General features: G+C 39.5%; 1 protein-coding gene and 1 non-coding gene across 3 annotated transcripts; one reads left to right on the top strand and one right to left on the bottom strand.

Moving 5' to 3' along the window:
- Positions 1-6,161: 6,161 nt before the first annotated feature.
- On the bottom strand, positions 6,162-6,268 carry LOC141687771 (small nucleolar RNA R71). Its single transcript, XR_012561255.1, has one exon. It is a non-coding gene; the product is annotated as a small nucleolar RNA R71 (small nucleolar RNA).
- Positions 6,269-18,888: 12,620 nt separating this feature from the next.
- On the top strand, positions 18,889-22,194 carry LOC141687206 (nuclear transcription factor Y subunit C-3-like). 2 transcript variants are annotated; one of them, XM_074492403.1, is made up of 4 exons: positions 18,889-18,952; positions 19,032-19,119; positions 20,554-21,355; positions 21,978-22,194. In XM_074492403.1, exon 3 carries the CDS (start codon positions 20,601-20,603, stop codon positions 21,321-21,323), a length of 723 nt encoding a protein of 240 aa, XP_074348504.1. In that variant the 5' UTR covers positions 18,889-18,952; positions 19,032-19,119; positions 20,554-20,600; the 3' UTR covers positions 21,324-21,355; positions 21,978-22,194. The 2 variants fall into 2 exon arrangements, with proteins under 2 accessions (XP_074348504.1, XP_074348503.1); XM_074492402.1 differs by having other exon boundaries at positions 18,905-19,119.
- The last annotated feature ends 856 nt before the right edge of the window (positions 22,195-23,050 follow it).

Here is a 23,050-nt window from a genome sequence, read left to right as displayed (position 1 = left end):
ATTTTTGGATAGACACGGATGATTATGTGTATATGTCTGGTTTGTGTTTTGTCTAAATATAAGTGATGTTAACTGGAATAGTTCACAACAAGAACATTGATGATTTTATAATGGAAGCCGAATACATTGATATTTTTGAAACAGCTAAGGAGACTGTTTAGGCATGTCCTTAAGCGATATCACCTTAATAATAAGATTAATGATCAAGGAGATATAAATGTAAAGTGCATAGTAATGATAGTGTTGCAGACCCACTGACTAAGGCTTTGTCGCAGCAGAATCACGATGGTCATACTAGTTCCATGAGTATTAGATACATGAGTGATTGGCTCTAGTGCAAGTGGGAAATTGTTAGTGTTTGTGCCCTAGAGATAACACTATAATGTTTTAGTTTAAGACATTAGGATTATTAATGTTTATGTTCTATTGATTATTCCCTTTATAATTTATTAATTCTTAATTTACTGCGATATAAATGTAAGATTAATAAATGTCCTTGGAATATGATATGCAATTCTATAGCTCTAATTACGTGACTTAGAAATGAGATTATGAGAATAGTATCAATATTCCTAAAGGTCCCTAGTCGAGTATTATTATTAAGGGACAATAATAATGCATTAAGACTAGTGTGTTTGTTGACTGATGATCACATCTCATTGATCATAGGTATAGTGATACTAAACTCAAAGACACGGGCAGATGAATATGTACATGGTGCTGGACAGACCCGATGTGAGATTTCACATGTCTGTTGTGTCAAAAGTAATTTTCACAGTTATAATGATGTAATGGTCCTTAGACCTGAAGTCATATTTCTATACGAGAATTAATATACATTGATTCCATTAAAAGTTATCCTTGACCGGGTAATGATAAAAGTGGACATTGGGTATATTATGAATCGTATGAGAAATATGAATGATCTAGATGGGATTTAACCCTCCTATTTTAGGAGTGATATTATTGGCTTCTTATGTGAGCTAGACTACGAAATGTGTGGTCACGCTCAAATGTTGATTTGATATGATAGTCTACTCATTGATCAAGAAAACCTTGATTAAACATTGATGAGGATGACACATTACATGCCTCTAGTTTAATCTATAATATGTGATTAAAGGGATTATATTATATTATACATTATTCATGAAAGGTTTAATCGATCACCGATTCAATTATTATTACTTGGATAGCAATGATGTATTACTAGATGCCGCTCATTATTTACGATTTTAAATTAGATTTAAAATTCGTTGCCAACGTAATAATAACCTATAGGGTCACACACTAAGAATGCTTGAAGGATTATTTAATTTAAATTGGATTTAAATTATATTAAAGTAATTCAATTTATTTATAATATTAATTAAGTATGACTTAATTAATTAGATAAATATTAATATTCGAATTTGCTAATATTAATTATGAAATTTATTTGTTAAATAATTAAGTGAGACTTAATTATAATACAAATAGGAATTTCAAATTAATAATAACTCCTAATTAGTTAAGAGTTATAATTCGGTTTTCTACTCTCTATATAATATCTCTTGTGTGGCTGATTTTGGATGAAAGACTTTTACTAAAACCCTAGCCACCAAGGGAGAAGATGGAGAGAGCAAGAAGAAATGAGTTTGTGCTAGTACACATTCAATCCTTGAGTTCAAGCATTCGTGTGGATATCGATAGAACGTAGATCGCGAGAGCGGGATGCGTGGTGATTGAACAAGCTTTGGATCTCCATTAGTTAACCAATTGGTAAAGCTTCTTAAGGTAAACAATCTGATCTATGAATTAAATATATGTTTTCACATGGATCCAGCGGTGGGTTTCAAAAATTCTATTTTTTACGTTTTTAATTACTGTTTTCGTTGCGTTTATGTGCTCGAAACCCTTCATACACTTCCTGAACTTTCCTCTATCTCTGATGAAGCAAACTTTGACAATGCATCCTCCTTAGCATTTTCATCCCTTGGGATGTGCTCAACATGGCATTCATCGAATTGAGTCATCACAGCCCTTACTAGGCGGACATACTTAGCCATTGTATCATCACTTGCCTCAAACTCTCCCTTGACCTGGGATATGACCAACTTCTAGTCTCCACATACTATTAAGTTCTTGACTCTCAGTGTTCCCGCTAGGTCGAGGCCAGCTATCAGAGCTTCATATTCTGCTTCATTGTTTATAGTTGGGAAGTCTAGCTTCATAGCATATTCAATCAAGAACCCATCGGGGCTTTCCAAAACAAGCCCTGCTCCGCTTGAATTTATTTTTTATGCCCCATCAAAATAGAGAACTTAATATTCCTTCTTCTTAACGTCATTTTCTTTGTCTCCTTTATCACTTTATGTGCCTTGAGGTATAGTATCTTCCTACCCCCCGACTTCTTGGTTGGGTATGGTACATTCCACCATGAAGTCAGCCAATGTCTGGGCTTTTATTGTCGTTCATGGCTTGTACTTGATGTCAAATTCTCCCAATTTTATTGCCCACTTAATCATCCTCCCACTAGCTTTGGGACTATGAATAATATTTCTCAAGGGCTGATTTGTTAGCACTTCAATTTTATGAGCCTGAAAGTAAGGACGCAACTTCCTTGAAGCCATTACCAAGGCTAAAGCAAACTTCTCAATAATTGAATAATTCAACTCAGCCCCATGCAGAATTTTGCTAACATAGTATACGGGTTTCTGGACTTTAAGTTCCTCCTTAACCAATACAGCGCTCAAGGCATTTTCTGAAATGGCCAGGTACAAGTATAAAGTTTCATTCAGAGCTGGATTGGCCAACGACGGGGCCTGAGCCATATATTTCTTTAATTCTTCGAATGCCTTCTGGCTTTCCTCAGTCCATATAAAATCCTTAACCATCTTCAAGGATTTAAAAAATGACAAACACTTGTCTCCAGATTTGGAGATGAATCGTCCTAATGTAGCAACCCTTCCAGTGAGTTTTTGAACATCTTTGATAGATTTAGGGGGCTCCATGTCCAAAATTGCCTTTATTTTATCATGATTGGCCTCGATTCCTCTCTTGGAGACCATCAGTCCCAAAAAATTTCCAGACCCCACTCCGAAAGCACACTTTACAGGATTTAACATCATCTTGTGGTATCTTAGGACCTCAAAAGCTTCCCTCAAATGGGTTATATGGTCAGTCTTTACTAGACTCTTGACTAACATGTCATCGACATAAACTTCCATGGTTTTGCCAATAAGATCCTTGAAAATCTTATTTACCAACCTTTGATAGATGGCTCCTGCATTCTTGAGACCAAACGCCATAACAAGATAACAATAAACACCAAAGTCAATTATGAATGATACATTTGGGATGTCGTCCTTGTGCATCTTGATCTGATTGTATCCACTGAATTCATCCATGAAGCTCAGCATCTCATGTCCAGCAGTAGCATCTATTAATGTATTTATCCTTGGCAATGGGAAACAGTCCTTGGGGCATGCGTTATTCAAATTGGTGAAATCCACACACATCCTCCATTTTCCATTAGCCTTCTTTACCATCATAGGGTTTGCTAACCATTCCAGAAATTGTATCTCCTCAATGAAACCAGCCTCCAAGAGCTTCTTTACTTCTTGTTTAATAGTTTTTTGCCTCTCTGGAGCAAAGCTTTTTTCTTTTACTTCACTGTCTTCTGATTTGGATCCACATTCAGCTTGTGAGTGATCAATTTCGGGTCTATGCCTGGCATATCAGCTGTCGACCATGCAAATACATCACTGTTTTCTTGTAAAAAATTTACCAACTTCCCTCTAAGGGGTTCCTCTAGTGTTGCTTCAATAAAAGTCACTTTTTCAGGATCCTCGGAGCTAAAGGAATAGAAATCAAGTCTTCTGCTGGCTTCCCTCTTTTCTCATCATTCTCACGGATATCCAGATCTTCAATAGGCAGAACCTGCCCTCCAACTCCATCTGCCCTAAGAGAGGCCACATAGCAACTCCTTGCCATCTTTTGATCTCCTATGTCTTCTCCAATTCTATTTCGGGTGGGAAACTTCATCACTGAATGGTTATAAGTGGCATTTTATACCACTTAGAACGTCTTAAAATGGCTTAAATTGGTGTCTTGAAATCAAGTATTTTGTGTATTTGATGCGTTTTTCTAGTGTTTATGCATTTCAGGGTATTAGTTGCATTTCGGAGAAGGAATTATCAAGAATAAGCCTTGGCATGTGTTCACCATTGCGAGAGGAAAAGAACGGGCAGATTACGGCGAAGAAACGGTGCAAACCTGGAAATTTTCCAGTAGGGTCCTACGCGCCCGCGCAGCAATGCTGAGCGGCCGCGCAGTAGCCTTGCGCGCCCGCGCAGAAATGCTGAGCGGCCGCGCAGGGTCGGGGAAAAAGATATATTATTTTAGACTTCTACTTTTGTTTGGCTTCCAACTTCTATGTAATCTGAGTTTTATGGGACTATTATATAAGTAGATTTGAGACGTTTTTCACAGAGTATTAAGAGGAGATTATGTTTTAGATTGTGTTTTGCAAGAAGCGAAGGAGATAAGGAAGAAGACCGATTTAGCACACAGCAACGAAGAGGAAGCATATATTCTTGTGATTCTTGTTTCGTTGTAACGTTGGATGCTATTTTTCTTGCTTGACTTATTTACTCTTGTGATGTACTCTGTTTTAATATAATCAGTTTAGTTATTATTTTCTTGTGTTTGTTATCATGATTTCATATGAACCCATGATGGCGATAAGTTCTATTATGGGCTAATCGTGATCATGGGGTTGCAACGGATTTATTATGGAATTCTTTAGTTAATTGTTTAATACTTTAGTATGTGATGATTGCATGATATCTAGTATTGGTTGCGCGTATTCGTCTTATGTGCGTCGCGAACATATAAGATAGGGTGTTAATCTCTTGTGAAGCGACGGTGGATCTTGAGATTTAGAACTTGCCATGCTAGCATAGGTTCATGTACGTTGTGCATGATTAGTGGGTAACTCTAACAGTTTTATTTGCCCTATGTAATCAAAAAGGAATAACTTGTGCTTAAATCGTTGTGTTGTCAATTTCTGTAGACATATAGGAACTCAACATAATTGATGACTATTCAACTTTTATCTTAATTGTGGATGTTTGGTAGAATGGTATTAGTACAATGAAAGTTGGCTTTTATCAGTTTCGTGTTATTCGATTAATATCATCACTGTCACATGCTAAAGGTAATAACAATGGCTATAGAAGGAAGTAATAATGAAGTTGTGATCTCATGAGTGTTTTATTATTGATAATTTGAAGTGTTAGTTAAGTGGTTAATTAAGTAGTTAATTATAGTTAATATTTAATCAACAATTTTAAGTGTTATCTTAACATTGAGAAGTAGTCATACATTGGTGAGTGAGTTAAATTAGACAATAACTTAGTCTGAGTCTCTGAGGGAACGAACTAGAAAGTATTCTATATTACTTGCGAACGCGTATACTTGCGTGGATATTAGTGCGTGATTTCGCCCTAACAAGTTTTTGGCGCTGCTGCCGGGGACTCGGCGTATTTGTTTAGTTTATGTACTTACATCATTGGTCATTAGGACTCAGTGATTAGGACGTAGTAGTTAATTACTCTTTTCGGTTGTGTTTCAGGTACTTTTAGCAAACGTTTATGCAAACTCGTTCTCGTGCTCGCAAAAGGACCTTAGATACAGCTGAGGAGAAAGACGAAGTTCTTGATACACCGGAGAAGTTAGATTTTGAGGATTCGGATTCAGGAACTGAGCAGAAAGAACCAGTAAACATGGGAGATCGTATTGTTCAAGCTGATCCAGCTCTTATGGATTTTTCTCGGCCTAAAATTGATGACATTCAGTCAAGCATCCTTCATCCGGCTATTCAAGCTAACACCTTTGAAATCAAGCCGGGCACTATTCAGATGGTGCAGAATTCTGTTTCTTTTGGAGGAGCGGCAACTGAAGACCCCAACATGCACATAAGGAATTTTGTCGAGATCTGCAGCACTTTTAAGTATAATGGCGTCACTGATGAGGCTATCAAGTTGAGGCTTTTCCCATTCTCACTGAGGGATAAAGCTAAAGACTGATTACATTCTGAACCAGCTGGGTCAATCACTACGTGGCAAGATCTTGCGCAAAAGTTTCTGGTGAAGTTTTATCCAATGGCAAAGACTGCTGCTATGAGGAGTGCTCTTACTCAATTTGCGCAGCAACCTACAGAATCTATGTGCGAGGCTTGGGAACGCTACAAGGAAATGTTGAGAAAATGTCCACATCATGGAATGCCGGATTGGATGGTAATCACTGGTTTTTATAATGGTTTGGGGGCCCAATCTCGGCCCATGCTCGATGCAGCAGCTGGAGGCACCTTATGGGCTAAAAGCTATACGGAGGCGTATAATCTTATTGAGACGATGGCTGCAAATGAGCATCAAAACCCAACTCAGAGGATGACATCAGGCAAGGTAGCAGGTATTCTGGAAGTTGATGCAGCCACCGCTATTACAGCCCAGCTCCAAGCGCTATCAATGAAGGTTGATTCTTTGGCTACGTATGGAGTTAATCAAATAGCTATGGTTTGTGAGCTTTGTGCAGGTTCTCATGCTACGGATCAGTGTTCTCTTGTCAACGAATCTGTTCAGTATGTGAATAATTATCAGCGACAACAGCAGCATGTGCCAGCAACCTATCATCCTAACATCAGAAATCATCCAAATTTCAGCTGGGGAAATAATCAGAATGCTATTCAGCCACCATATCAGCAAGGAGTGAGTAAACAGTTTAACCCACCTGAATTCCAGCAACCACAGCAGTATGCTACAAGACAATCATATCCTCAACAGGGAAGTGCAGCTGCACCTACTAGTGCTGATTTTGAGGAACTTAAGCTGTTGTGCAAGAGTCAGGCGGTTTCTATCAAGACCTTGGAAAATCAAATCGGTCAATTAGCCAATGCAGTGCTCAATCGTCAACCTGGCACTCTTCCCAGTGACACGGAAGTACCAGGCAGGAAGAAAGCTAAAGAGCAAGTCAAGGCTATTACCTTAAGGTCTGGAAAAGTAGCTGATGCTGAAAAGGCAAAAGAAGTCGAAGCTGAAGTTAGAGATGAAGAATCTAAGCAAAGGGAGAAAGCGGCGGAACCAAGGAAGACTACTGTTGAACACACTCTGCCTGAGGCTAATACAGGGGAGAAACAGCTCTATCCTCCACCACCTTTTCCTAAGAGATTGCAGCAACAAAAGCTGGATAGACAGTTCGGGAAGTTTCTGGAGGTGTTCAAGAAACTTCACATCAATATACCCTTCGCTGAGGCTCTGGAACAAATACCTAGTTATGCGAAGTTTATGAAGACTATTCTTTCAAGGAAGGTGAAACTGGATGACCTTGAAACCGTTGTTCTCACGGAAGAATGCAGCGCGGTTCTGCAACAAAAGTTACCACCAAAACTAAAAGATCCAGGAAGCTTCACCATTCCTTGCACCATTGGCAATCTAACTTTTGACAAGTGCCTTTGTGATTTGGGAGCAAGCATTAATTTGATGCCGTTGTCGATCTTTAAAAAACTGGATCTGCCTGATCCAAAACCCACATACATGTCGCTACAATTGGCGGACCGTTCCATTACTTACCCAAGGGGCATAGTTGAGGATGTGCCTCTTCTTTCCTGCAGATTTTGTTATTCTGGATTTTGAGGAAGATAAGAAGATTCCCATAATCTTGGGGAGGCCTTTCTTGGCTACTGGCCGTACCTTGATAGATGTGCAAAAAGGGGAACTTACTATGCGGGTTCAAGATCAGGATGTGACCTTCAACGTATTCAAGGCAATGAAATTCCCTACAGAAGATGAGGAGTGCTTAAAAGTGGATGTGATTGATTCTGCGGTTACTTCGGAACTCGATCACATGCTAATGTCTGATGCATTGGAAAAGGCCTTAGTGGGGGAATTTGACAGTGATGATGAAGATAGCAACGAGCAATTACAATATCTGAACGCTTCTCCCTGGAAGCGAAAGCTAGATATACCATTTGAATCTCTTGGTACTTCTGACCTCAAGAACGCTGAAGGGAAGCTCAAACCATCAATAGAGGAAGCGCCTACCTTAGAGCTCAAACCATTACCTGAACACTTGAGGTATGCCTTTTTAGGTGATTCATCTACGTTACCTGTTATTATTTCAGCTGACCTTTCAGGTAGTGAGGAAGACAAGCTCTTAAGGATTTTGAGAGAATTCAAATCGGCTATAAGATGGACCATAGCAGACATCAAGGGGATAAGTCATTCATATTGTATGCATAAAATTCTGTTAGAGGAAGGTAGTAAGCCAACTGTGGAACAGCAGCGAAGACTGAACCCGATCATGAAGGAGGTTGTGAAGAAAGAAATTCTGAAATGGCTAGATGCAGGCATCATTTATCCTATTTCTGACAGCTCGTGGGTGAGCCCCGTGCAATGCGTACCTAAGAAAGGAGGTATCACTGTGGTCGCAAATGAAAAGAATGAGCTCATCCCTACTCGAACAGTTACAGGATGGAGAGTATGCATGGATTATAGAAAATTGAACAAAGCCACAAGGAAGGATCACTTCCCTCTCCCATTCATTGATCAAATGCTTGACAGATTGGCGGGATATGAGTATTTTTGTCTTCTGGATGGGTATTCCGGGTATAATCAGATTTGTATTGCACCAGAGGATCAGGAAAAGACTACCTTCACTTGTCCATTTGGCACATTTGCTTTTCGAAGAGTTTTGTTTGGGTTATGTGGCGCCCCGGCCACCTTTCAGAGATGTATGATGGCTATATTCTCTGACATGATTGGAAATAACGTCGAAGTGTTCATGGATGACTTCTCCGTCTTTGGACACTCATATGATGAATGTTTGAATAATCTGCGCGCCGTACTCAAAAGATGCGTGGAAACTAATTTGGTGCTTAATTGGGAGAAATGTCATTTTATGGTGCGTGAAGGCATTATCCTTGGGCATAAGGTCTCTAGCAAAGGTCTGGAGGTGGACAAGGCCAAGGTGGGAGTCATTGAAAATCTTCCCCCACCTAATTCGGTGAAAGGAATCCGTAGTTTTCTCGGTCATGCGGGTTTTTATCGGCGATTCATCAAGGACTTTTCAAAGATATCTAAGCCGTTGTGCAATTTACTTGAGAAAGATGTGCCTTTCAAATTTGATGATGAATGTTTGGCAGCATTCGAGACTCTCAAGGAGAGTTTGATCACGGCACCAGTTATTACAGCACCAGATTGGACAGAACCGTTTGAGATGATGTGTGATGCGAGTGACTATGCGGTAGGTGCAGTTCTGGGACAGCGCAAGAAAAATCTCTTCCATGTGGTCTACTATGCGAGTAAGACTTTAAATGGAGCCCAATTGAACTACACCACTACTGAGAAGGAGCTTTTGGCTATAGTCTTTGGCTTTGAGAAATTTCGATCTTATCTGCTTGGTACGAAAGTGACAGTATTCACTGATCATGCAGCTATTCGCTATCTGGTTTCTAAGAAGGATTCGAAGCCGAGACTCATTCGTTGGGTGCTTTTACTTCAAGAATTTGAGTTAGAGATCAAAGATAGAAAAGGTACCGAGAATCAAGTAGCTGACCATCTCTCTAGGTTGGAGAATCCCGATTCTACTTCACAAGATAGGACGTTAATCAATGAATCTTTTCCGGATAAGCAGTTGTTTGCAATTCAGGAGGAAGAACCATGGTTTGCAGATATTGTAAACTATCTTGTCAGCAATATAATGCCTCCTAATTTGACATCCGCGTAAAAGAAGAAGTTTCTGCATGAGGTGAAGTGGTATATGTGGGATGAACCATATTTGTTTAGACAGGGAGCTGACCAGATCATCAGGAGATGTATCCCGTTCTGTGAGACGGAGGGGATATTACGAGACTGCCATTCCACGGTTTATGGTGGACACTATAGAGGTGAGAAGACGGCAGCTCGTATTCTACAAGCAGGCTTTTTCTGGCCCACCTTGTTCAAGGATGCTCATCAGTTTGTTTTAAGGTGTGATCGTTGCCAAAGAGTGGGAAATTTTTCAAGGAAGGATGAGATGCCATTAAATGTGATGCTTGAAGTCGAGGTCTTTGATGTATGGGGAATCGATTTCATGGGGCCTTTTATCTCATCTTGCAATAATCAGTACATCTTGCTGGCAGTCGATTATGTCTCAAAATGGGTCGAAGTTAAAGCTCTACCGACAAATGATGCAAAGGCAGTGCTAAATTTTCTTCATAAGCAAATTTTCACAAGGTTTGGAACACCTCGGGTAATCATAAGTGATGAAGGATCGCATTTTTGCAACCGTAAGTTCACTTCTATGATGCAGCGTTATAATGTGAATCATCGGGTAGCTACTGCCTATCACCCGCAAACAAATGGTCAAGCGGAAGTGTCTAACAGAGAGATAAAGCGCATCCTAGAGAAGGTTGTTTGTCCGTCAAGGAAGGATTGGTCTTTAAAGCTCGATGAAGCTGTTTGGGCTTACAGAACAGCATACAAAACTCCACTTGGGATGTCACCGTTTCAGTTGGTGTACGGTAAGGGATGTCATCTACCGGCGGAGCTTGAGCATAAGGCCTGCTGGGCATTGAAGAAATTGAACCTGGATTTAGATGCAGCTGGTAAGAAAAGAATGCTTCAGCTTAATGAACTTGATGAATTTCGACTTCAAGCGTACGAGAATAACAAAATGTATAAGGAAAAGGTGAAGAGGTGGCACAATAGGAAGCTACATCCTAAGTATTTTGTGCCAGGGCAACAAGTTCTGTTATTCAACTCTCGGCTCCGACTTTTTCCTGGGAAATTGAAATCAAGGTGGTCTGGACCTTTTATTGTCAAAACTGCGGTGGAAATTTTTGAGAATGATTCGGACCAAGCATTCAAGGTTAACGGTCAGCGGTTGAAGCACTACTATGGGGACATGGCAAACCGAGAGGTGGTTAGTGCCATTTTGTTGACTACGTGAGAAAGGTACGGAACGTCAAGCTAATGACGAAAAAGAAGCGCTGCGTGGGAGGCAACCCATGAATTGTTGTTACAGGAACCCTTAGAAGTTAATAACCTATCCAAAAACACAAAAAAATCAGAAAACAGGGGCTGAAAAAAATTTCTTCCAGACACCCTCTGCGCGCCCGCGCAGCTTTCTGCGCGCCCGCGCAGAAATGCTGAGCGGCCGCGCATGGGTCGAGTTCCAGAAAATTTTTTACAGTTCAGAAAAAAAAAAAAAAACAAAAAACAAAAACACAAAAACCCATTACAGCCCATAAACCCACGAATTCTTTTCCCATTACCCCATGATTTTATCCTTCAACCCCACTCCTAATCTAATTTAACCTACTCCACACCCTATATATACATACACATATCCTACATATCTCCCACAACTTCCTACACTTGAACCCTCTCATAAACATCAAAAAAAAATCAGTTCTTACACACTTTTATTCACAAATCAATGGCACCCAAGAGAGCACGCACTATTGACAGCAGCAGCACAGCTCCTACTGCTGATTCATCAAGGGGTACTGCTGCAAGGCCTCGGTTAACTGACAGAGCCGCGGAGGAGGAGTACACTAGGCTGTTGGGGAAGCCGATTCTGAAAGAGAGGGGGTTTTTACCATCAGGGAGGGATGGTGAGTTGTTGCCCATAATTGCAGAGAAGGGGTGGATAGCTTTTTGTGAGTCACCCGAAGCAGTATCGATGAGTGTTGTTCGCGAGTTCTACGCGAACGCGAAGGCTGAAAAGAATGGGTTTTCTGTAGTTCGTGGGCTGACGGTTGATTATCATCCTGCGGCGATTCGCCGTGTGATTGGACAGCGAGAGAGGAAGCCCGAGGAGGAGAACTGGAATGAAAAGACTGCTGAGGATTTTGACTTGGATTTGATTTGTGCGACTCTCTGTCGACCGGGCACAGTTTGGAACCGCAGTCCAGCCAATAATGAGTATCGTCACTTTCCGGCGATCGCCATGAACAGGTATGCCCGTGCATGGAATGCATTTATATGTGCTAATATTTTGCCTTCTTCACATGCACACGAGGTCACAGTTGAGAGAGCACAGTTGTTGTGGGGAATTCTGAATGAAGAATACTATGTGGACCTTGGTGAGTTTATCTACCAAGGAATTCTGAAGTTTTTGAGGGGAGCAAAGCATATGAACATCCCTTATGCATCCATGGTTACAAAGCTATGTCGAGCAGTAGGAGTGAACTGGCCGGCTCATGAGCAGTTGCAGTTGCCAGCAGCTCCGATAGATTCTGGCACTCTGAATGGGATGCAGGAGTGGACCGGTGGTGAGCCTGAGGAGCATGGGCTGGGTTATCGTCTTCCAGGAGGGCGTCCAGCACGAGGTGCTACTATGGCCAGGCCAGGGCGTGGTGAGGCTAGTTCTTCGAGAGCTCAGGAGGGTGCTGGGATGGGTGATGCCCAGTATAGGAGGCTTTCACGGCGGATGGATGCCATGTATGAGACGCAGAGCAGGTTTGCTCAGGAGCTCACCCTTGCGTTAGGGACTGCTTTTCGAGGCCTTGGAGCTGATATCCAGTGGCCAGTTTTTGGTGAGGACTCTGCATACCCGCCGCCTGATACTCCACCCACTGAGGGTGATGATGATGATGACTCCGAGTAGGTATACCCTGTGTTCCTTTCTACTACCTTCACTGGGGACAGTGAAGATTTTAAGTTTGGGGGTGGTAGTTAAGGAATATTTTATGTGTGTCATATAGCTGCATATTCATGATAGTTAGTTCATATAGTTGCATAATTTTTGCCATATAGTTTTTTTTATATAGCTTTATTTGTTTGTCATATCATATAGCTCATGCATATACCATGATCCCTTTTGCAATGATTTATCGACTGAATTGTGATATTGAGGCGAGTGTAGTGATAGCATTAAAGTGATATTAAGTTGTGTAGGTTGATATGCATGCTAGAAGCACTTGTATTTTCACTAAGTCTTAGAGAATGCTTAAGGACTAGATTGTTGTTATGATCTGATTATTTTCGAGGATAATCTATTTATTATGCTTAGAATTTGATAATAGGTTCTTAGTGGTAAAGACATGAAAAAGAAAAAAAAATGGAGTAAAAATGGAATTTGTTGCTATTTGTGGCTAGGCGTCAAATGGCTAGTAGCCGGCTCGCATGTTATGCGAGTAGTCTAGGGTTGAGCAAGATGGAGCGAAACGCACTTGCTCAGAAGAAAAAAAAAAAATTGCGTAATTGATCAAGAGTGGGCTCTTTGGTATTCGAGTTATTAAGTTCTTAGGGGACTTTGTGCCTAGTGACCTAAGGCTTTTAGAGTCTGGGATCCGCTAACCTAACGCTCGTTACATGGATACCATTGTATAAGTCTTTTGTGGACCTCACTCATTGCACGGTCAAATAAGCATTTAAGTTGTAAATAAAAAGCACAATTCCGTAGTAAGCTCTAGAGTTCTTGTAGTGTTGTATATCACTTTGTGCCTAGAATTTTTATTCTTTGTATAATCGTAGGATTGCCTTGAGGATAGTCTAGTCATAGTGATTAGTCTAGTTCCAAAGCATATCTGTTAAGCATTTGCACACACCGCGTTTCTGGCGGTATGTCCGTTTGCATGAGTTTCTTGACCTTTAGTGTCTAACTGCATTCGTTGAGGCGTGACAATTTGGTTGGTTAATTGTAGTAAGGGGGATCGTTGCATTTTCATATAGATTGCATTCATGCATATTTTTATTTGTTTTTGAGTCTGTGACGCTTGAGGACAAGCATCGATTTAAGTTTGGGGGTGTGATAAGTGGCATTTTATACCACTTAGAACGTCTTAAAATGGCTTAAATTGGTGTCTTGAAATCAAGTATTTTGTGTATTTGATGTGTTTTTCTAGTGTTTATGCATTTCAGGGTATTAGTTGCATTTCGGAGAAGGAATCATCAAGAATAAGCCTTGGCATGTGTTCACCATTGCGAGAGGAAAAGAACGGGCAGATTACGGCGAAGAAACGGTGCCAACCTGGAAATTTTCCAGTAGGGTCCTGCGCGCCCGCGCAGCAATGCTGAGCGGCCGCGCAGTAGCCTTGCGCGCCCGCGCAGAAATGCTGAGCGGCCGCGCAGGGTCGGGGAAAAAGATATATTATTTTAGACTTCTACTTCTGTTTGGCTTCCAACTTCTATGTAATCTGAGTTTTATGGGACTATTATATAAGTAGATTTGAGACGTTTTTCACAGAGTATTAAGAGGAGATTATGTTTTAGATTGTGTTTTGCAAAAAGCGAAGGAGATAAGGAAGAAGACCGATTTAGCACACAGCAACGAAGAGGAAGCATATATTCTTGTGATTCTTGTTTCGTTGTAACGTTGGATGCTAGTTTTCTTGCTTGACTTATTTACTCTTGTGACGTACTCTGTTTTAATATAATCAGTTTAGTTATTATTTTCTTGTGTTTGTTATCATGATTTCATATGAACCCATGATGGCGATAAGTTCTATTATGGGCTAATCGTGATCATGGGGTTGCAACGGATTTATTATGGAATTCTTTAGTTAATTGTTTAATACTTTAGTATGTGATGATTGCATGATATCTAGTATTGGTTGTGCGTATTCGTCTTATGTGCGTCGTGAACATATAAGATAGGGTGTTAATCTCTTGTGAAGCGACGGTGGATCTTGAGATTTAGAACTTGCCATGCTAGCATAGGTTCATGTACGTTGTGCATGATTAGTGGGTAACTCTAACAGTTTTATTTGCCCTATGTAATCAAAAAGGAATAACTTGTGCTTAAATCGTTGTGTTGTCAATTTCTGTAGACATATAGGAACTCAACATAATTGATGACTATTCAACTTCTATCTTAATTGTGGATGTTTGGTAGAATGGTATTAGTACAATGAAAGTTGGCTTTTATCAGTTTCGTGTTATTCGATTAATATCATCAATGTCACATGATAAAGGTAATAACAATGGCTATAGAAGGAAGTAATAATGAAGTTGTGATCTCATGAGTGTTTTATTATTGATAATTTGAAGTGTTAGTTAAGTGGTTAATTAAGTAGTTAATTATAGTTAATATTTAATCAACAATTTTAAGTGTTATCTTAACATTGAGAAGTAGTCATACATTGGTGAGTGAGTTAAATTAGACAATAACTTAGTCTGAGTCTCTGAGGGAACGAACTAGAAAGTATTCTATATTACTTGCGAACGCGTATACTTGCGTGGATATTAGTGCATGATTTCGCCCTAACAAATGGTAGGAGGAAGGGACTGCCTTGAAGGCATGTATCCCTGTTCTTCACATGATCACGTTGTAAGTTGAACTAGCCTTCACCACCACAAAGTCCAACATATGTGATGATTGCCTTGGTTCCTGACCTATGGTCGTTGGCAACTTAACTATCCCTTCCACGGGGCACTCCACTCCTGCAAATCCATATATCGGCATATCGGTCGGGGTTAATTGAGAATCATTGTAACCCATCCTTAAAAAGGTATCATGAAGTAAGATGTCCACCGAGGCACCATTATCTACGAGGACCCTCTTTACCGGGCTGTTCCCTATTATCGGTGTTATGACCAGCGGGTCATCATGAGGAAATTTCACACCCTCCAAGTCAAAATCATCAAATGTCATTGTCACTCCTGTCGTAGCCCTCTTCGGGGCTTCCCCAACAATATGCATAACTTCTCTAGTATAAGCTTTCCTTGAGTTCTTGGACAAACCAGCAGCAGATGATCCTCCAAAGATTCTATTTATCACAGGCCCTCGGGGTCGCGGTCCTCCAAATATTGCATTTATCACCGGTCCCCTAGGCCGGGGATTTCGCCCCTGATCGTCTTGGTCCCTCCTACGATCTTCAAAGTTCTTTCTCCCATTGTTGTTCCTATATCCTCCATCTCCAGTATACTTGCTCAATCTTCCTTTTCGAATGAGGAACTCTATTTCATCTTGCAGTTGTCTACACTCATCGGTGTCATGACCAGCATCCTTGTGAAACCTGCAATATTTGCTCTTATCTAACTTGGTAGGATCAGCCTTCAGGGGTTTAGGCCAACAAATATCTCTATCTTTCTCGATTTCCATCAAGATATGGCTTCTAGGAGCATTCAACTTAGCATATTCAATAAACTTTTGCCCAGGTCCTCCCTTCTTCGGGGTTGAATCAGGATTTTGCTCAGTTCCGGGATACTTGTCCTTAGCAATATATTCCAGATCAGTCTTTCTCTTCTTGCCTCCAGCAGGCTCGTTATTCACTACTGTCTTCCTCATGCTCTCTTCCACTTTGATGTATTTCCCGGCCCTATCTTGGAGCTGTAACATACTTTCAGGGGGGCGCTTTGCCAATAACATCTTGAAGAACTCGTCCGTAGTTCCCTGTTGTAGTGCTATCATAGCTACCTTGTTATCAAGGTTGGGACTTTCAAAGCTTCATTTGTGAAACGATTCAGATACTCTCTCAAGGATTCATTCGCTCCCTGCACAATGCTCATGAGGGATGCTGCACTTTTCTCATGCACTCTCCCGCTGATGAATTGCTTAATAAAAGCCTGAATTAGTTCTCTGAAGGACCCAATAGAATTCGGGGGCAAACGGCTATACCATCTTTGAGTCATTCCCGACAGGGTCTGAGGAAAGGCCTGACACTTAATAGCGTTGTTCACGGGCTGTAGAAATAGTGCATTAGAGAATACCCTGACATGATTAGCGGGATCTCTGGTGCCATCATAAGCTTTGATAGTGGGCATCTTGAACTTTCTTGAGATATGGGCACTCATTATTTCCTCAGTGAATGGTGGAGTAGGATCATCAGGATCTCCAAGGGGAAGAAGATTGCTTAGATCAGCCCTTGGGACAACAGTCCTTCCCTGTAGTGGACCATCCAGGTCTATGATTGGAGGAGGATTTTTCCCCCTTGGAGGTAGTGGGGGTTTGGGGGTCTAGTGCGCCTCCAAGTCGCGCTTCAGCCTTTGAATCTCAGCCTCGTGAGCCCTGATTCTCTCCTGTACTTCTTGAGGATTTGTCCCTCGGGTGCTCCTGGGATGTTGGTTACCATCAGGCATCGGTTCTTTACCAGCACGCCTCCTTCTTGGGGCCACATCATCATCCAAAAATTCGGAGTCTCTCTCAGTATAAGGACCAGAAAATTCCTGATCCTCCGGGATAGGAGCCAAACCTCGTATGTAGGGGGTGTTTGTCCCCGTGCTTCACTCCGTCTAGTATGTCCACTTCCTCCAACCTCGGGGTACAGGAGCATCCCGTAGGGGGGATTAGTGGTAACAATAGGTGAATATTCATACCTTACGGGTTGAGAGTTCACAGGTGCATATATGTACTGAAGTTGGGGATTCGTCCCTTGAGAAGCCGGGGGATTCATCCCTTGTAGAGCCGGGGGATTCGCCCCTTGTGGCTGAGGCTCGGTTGCCCCTATCGGGATTCCTCCTTGGGTGGAGGCGTAGGATGAGTGTGGGGGTATCTCCACCATCGACGAAATCGTTTGAGTTGTCCCAGCTGGTGTTCCTTCAGGGGCGCTGTGTCCACTCCGTGTTCTCGCCATGGTCGTTGTTATGCTTTCCCACAGACGGCGCCAAATATTATGGATTAAAAACTAGGGTATATTAATTGCTGTATTTATTACTAAGGTTCGGGAGATCAAGACCTTTAATGGATGCTCTCGTATTTCGTAGCTTAACTCTGCATTTACGAGATGCCTACGTATCTCTGTGAGTTAGAGAATCAAGCCAAAAAATGTAGTTCTGAGCTGTGGGGTGAGGCCCCTTATATAGATATTGAAAGTCCTCGAATTGGACTAGAGTTAGAAGACTTGGTGGGCAAGTCTCTGAATTAGAATGGACTTTGAGTCCTAAGAAGTAGGAAACTGATTCATTATCCCATAAGGTTCCTTGGAGGCCAATCTACAAGAATCTATATCCCCACTAGGACTCATCTTGACAGTTGATTTATCCCTTATTAATTAATTATGAAATTAATTAATTAATCAGGGTTTTGGGCCTCGTTAGCTGAGCTTCGTTACTGGATCAGATCAGATCTAATTAATTCAACATTAATTATATTCCTAGGCTAATTTTAGGCCCATATCAGACTTGATCTATGACTTGTATATTTCTTGACTTAAAATGTTTTTCTCAAAACAAATTTATTCAACTCCAAACTTCTTCACAATGTCTGTGAGGCGTGATCTTCATGATCTTCTTCCAGAGTTTATTCTTAGGCTTGATACTGTTTACAGAAAAAATACTTCAGTCTAACATATTTACACTTTTACAGACTCAAGTAATACAATACAAAATGCAAACTTAGATTATCATACAACTTACTTAGGGCTGACAAATTGACTTAATCTTGTTATAGTACATGCATGTCTTGTACAACAATAGAAATTTAGTGGGGAAGGATAACACATAAATGAGAAGCAGAACAGAGAAATTGGCATTTTTTTTGTCGAGCAAGGAATTGGTATTGGTAGTATAGGTCCGATCTTTTAATAACTGGGTTGGGATTTGATAAAATATTTTATTAATTATGTTGGGCTTGAATTAGTTATGTTGGGTCAAACAATTTGTTTTCTTTTTAATTCATTAAAGAGTTGCTCGGTTCAGCCCGATCTCTACTCTACTCGTATATGTTCGTAAACAAACTTGAATTTGGCTCGTTAGTTAACAAGTTCGAATTCAAAGACATTTTTTTGTATGATAAAAAGCTTGATTTTGCTCGATTCATCATAAAAAAAAAAATTCAACTCATTTATTTATGTCAAAACTAAATTCGGCTCGGTTTGTGTACCGCTAAACTTTTATTTCTTCGTTCCATTAGTGGTGCATTTCATTCCAAGTGTCACTCCACTGGTGAACGCAACTAATATTTTTAAACACATTGGCCGTGTCACCTACAAGTGCGACATCTTTAAAAATTATTCGTTTCTTCCTGTTTCCCTAATTAGTAGAGGGTACTATCTCCCTTGTATCTATATTCCAATCTATACAGACATCAGCCGTACTAATCGTTTATCAAAATTATGATTTTAGGTACAATATGAGCTCCATTTTAATTTTCAATTTAGGGTTTTGATCGTAAATTAAAATCACAACTTTACAGTGATTAAGCTCTGTTAAGGTATGAATTCACTTCTACTTTTGTTATTGTATCAATTTTCAATCAATCTTGATTATCTTTTTGTATCTTTTTTGTGTACTCATTTGTTTGATGCGTTAATGTTTTATTTAATATAGAAGATGGTGGTAATTCCATCTGCTCTTGATTTTATGAATTTTGATTTGATAAATTCGGTTGTTTATTGGAAAGTGGTAAATATTGGTTTAATTTTTTTGTTTTAATTTAAATGTGATGATTTGAAACTTATTGAAGATATTGGGAAATGTTTGATATATAAGCATTTTTAGGGTTTTTTTAGTAGAGTAAAATTAGGCAATATGAATTCGCTTGTCATTTCAGCAGTGTAACTGTTTTTCGGGAAAGAATATGATTGAATTTTAATGTTTTTGAGATAAAAGTTCATAATGAGGTAGGGCAATTTATGTGGAATCTGATATGATATTATTTCGGAACAGAGTAAGCCCAACAATGTCCTAAATTCATGCCCTAAACTAAAATTTAAGATATTTTGTGTAAATGAGTGCTCCAACAATGTCCTAGTGGTGCCTTTAGTGGTGCCTTTAAACACTAGGACATTCTTCACATGCCTTATTTTTAAGGAATCACTAGGCATGCCCTATCTCTTATATATTAATAAAAAAACGAATTCCCTCCTTTTTAACACATCTCTTCTCTCCCATCTTTTCTCTTTCCTCCAATTATAATTCAAATATATTACTATTTTAATAATAAAGCACAAATATAAGACATGTTGCAGTTGATATACAAAACTCATATCTTAAATTACTAGGACACATTTTTTTATAATATTTGCAAGGCATCTATTAGGCCATTGTTGGACTTGCTCTAGTGTATAAAGATGTATATGACATTTCATTTCCTTGTAACTGTATTAAGAATATGCATATTTATGGGTCCGTTATTGTCATTTTGAATTTACGGAATACTAAAAAGATGTCTTTTTAAAATTCTTGCATTTTTGTTGGAGGGAGGGAATTGCGTCGAGGACGTATAAGCTTCATATTATTAGCATAGTTTGCGTTTGCGGCAGGCTAAACTGACTTGTTTGGTCAAGGACAGCTACTTTGCTGGTGATAATGTTGCTTCAAAGCATAAACAATTGGTTTTAATTCTTTGACACTGTCATATTTGAGAGAACATGCAACCTTTAAGCTTTAAGCCAAGCTTGGGATGGGATGCTACAAAGTTAAAAAACACTTATACTTCTCCCGCTTGCCCACAAAGTTCCGAGTCAATTTTTTTTTTAAATTAAGTTTTTAGTGAAGTGGGATGGCCTTGTCATTTACTGATATGTAAAAGAGAGCAAATCAATCATACAGTTTTTTATAAGATCGCCAATGAGTTCAAGATTAGATGTTGGTATTGTTTATTACTGTTCTTTATCCTAATATCGGTATGTTTAACTTTCTGAAGCTAAAGAAACTGTAGCACAAATATATTATAAGATCTTCGAACTGAAAATGGACCAGCAAGGCCATGGACAGCCCCCGAATATGGCCCCTTATCAAGCTAACCAGATGATGGCAGCCTCTACTCCTGCACCAGCTGGATTAATTCAGTCTGCGCAGACTCCAGGTCAGATTGCACAGAACCAACTTGCTTATCAGCAAATCCATCAACAACAGCAACAACAGTTGGAGCAGCAACTCCAGAACTTTTGGGCAAATCAGTATCAAGAAATTGAGCACGTGACAGATTTTAAGAACCATAGTTTACCATTAGCTAGGATCAAGAAGATTATGAAAGCGGATGAGGATGTGAGAATGATATCAGCTGAAGCTCCAGTTATATTTGCCCGAGCTTGTGAGATGTTCATCCTTGAGTTAACAATGCGCTCTTGGAATCATACGGAGGAAAACAAAAGGAGGACACTTCAAAAAAATGACATTGCGGCAGCCATTACAAGGACCGATATATTTGATTTTCTAGTTGATATTGTTCCAAGGGAGGATTTGAAAGATGAGGTACTTGCTGCGGGTATTCCAGGAGGGTCCCTTCCTACCGGAGGTCCTGCTGAAGGCCTTCCCTACTATTATATGCCACAGCATACTGCACAAGTTGGGTCTTCAGGTATGTACATGGGTAATCCTGTGGATCAAGCCTTGTATGGTCAACAGCCTCGTCCATACATGGCTCCGCAGATGTGGCCACAAAAACAACCTCCTGAAGACTCTGAAGAGTAATAAATGTACTGCAGGTTCTTGACCCTGAGAAGGTGAATGTTCTATTGTCATGCTGTCTAAATTTACACCAGATGTTGATAACTTCCCTTTGTTGTTTGTAGTTTGTTATGAATGTTTTTATCCCAGGATTTAAAAAGTTATTATATTTATTAGTATTTGATGTCATATTTTATCTTTAAATAGCATCTTTCGAAGTTCTTTCTAGGCAAGAGAAAGAAGTATGAACATGAAGAAGGTAATAAAGTTGTTTTAACAATAGGTTGAGGTATTGGTGGAAATAGGAGAAGAGTGTCACTTGTTCATTTCCTCTTTATCCTGTCTTTCCACTTCTGGGAAGGAAGTCTTCTAGGAACACAAACTTTCCTTGCCTGTTTTCGATTTTCGATCCATGCTTATAAAATGGGGAACATGGTGGTAGAAAATGGCACCTATTTTCTTCCCCCATTCTTTATTTACTCTGAAGTAGAACTCTAAATACATAAAAATACATTCAAGTTTTTATCTTGGAAAAAATCATGTTGGGGTAGAGAGTTTTAGGTAGTGTGTAAACATCTCTCTTGTAACTTTGGCAGCTTAGTTAAAATAGCAGTTTATGATATCTATTCTCCAATATATGTTATTTACTTTAACCGACATAACTGGGGGACAATGCAGGACTGTCGAAGCAAGGATGGCTGTGCACTGGAAAGCAAACTACGTACTTTGCAATTGGAGGAACTCGTTAATGTTTCTGGCGTTTCCAGCTTTCTTTCTTAAATTACGAATTTTATTTCTAGGATGGACTTATTGAGGGGTCGAAACCAGTTTCTTGTGTCAAGTCATTGCTGTATGTTTTTGGATGGTGGGAAGCTTATCTATTATCTCTTCTTTTCTTTTTTCCTTTTTCCTTTTTAGTTTTTTAAGAAAGGTCTTATTATGTGTAGTTTTTGATGATTCGTTTGTTGCCAAGTTTAGAAATAATGAGAAAGTTGCAACTAGTAAGTTTCCGATCTCTTACATCTTTAGCTTAGATTAACGAGGTCTTTTGCTTACCCGATTTACTTCATGTAAAAACTATATTTCAATCCTAAAGGCATTACGCCATTACTGATTCCGCAGAGAGTTGCAACCTCGCAGGTAAGAGTAAGTCCAGTATAATGTTATAACTAGTGTCATTTCTATAATTGGAAATCAAATGTCAAAAATTTCAACTTCAAAATGAGTTCTATACTTTACTTTGATGCAAATATATATATATGCATCTTATGCATCCTTGGTTTTAAATTTGAAAATAAGGATGTATTTATGCATCTAGTCAAATCATCAAACTATACAAATGAGATAAATGTTGTTGTGCTTTAAATGAAACTTAGGGGAATGTGATAAATTTTAGGTAAATTAGAAAATATTTGGTTTTAAAATGCATCTAGCATTGGATCTAGTATTGAAGTCGAAGTTTTATCTTAGCGTCGAAAGATACTTTTTGGTATCAAATTATAGCTATAGTTATAAATATTTTGCATTTTATATTGGACTTGCTCATAACAAGTCATTTCTAGTGTTTGTTTCATACCTCAGAAAAGGTTTAATCACTGTACAATTTTTATTTTATTTTATTTTTGTTGCGACATAAAAGACCCTATACAAAAAGGTATGGAGAGTTGTTCACATACAAAAACGAAAATAGAAGCATCAACAGAAAAACTGTCCTTGAGCTAAAATGCTAAAATTAAATTAAGTATGACCAT

Source organism: Apium graveolens, chromosome 9, assembly GCF_009905375.1.
Source record: "Apium graveolens cultivar Ventura chromosome 9, ASM990537v1, whole genome shotgun sequence".
Classification (NCBI taxonomy): domain Eukaryota; kingdom Viridiplantae; phylum Streptophyta; class Magnoliopsida; order Apiales; family Apiaceae; genus Apium; species Apium graveolens.
Note: the sequence above shows the minus strand (reverse complement) of the source record. Positions and strands in the feature narration are given on the sequence as shown.

What these genes read in the sequence shown, in the direction of transcription:
- LOC141687206 (XM_074492403.1), top strand. Translation starts at nt 20,601, where the DNA reads ATGGACCAGCAAGGCCATGGACAGCCCCCGAATATGGCCCCTTATCAA.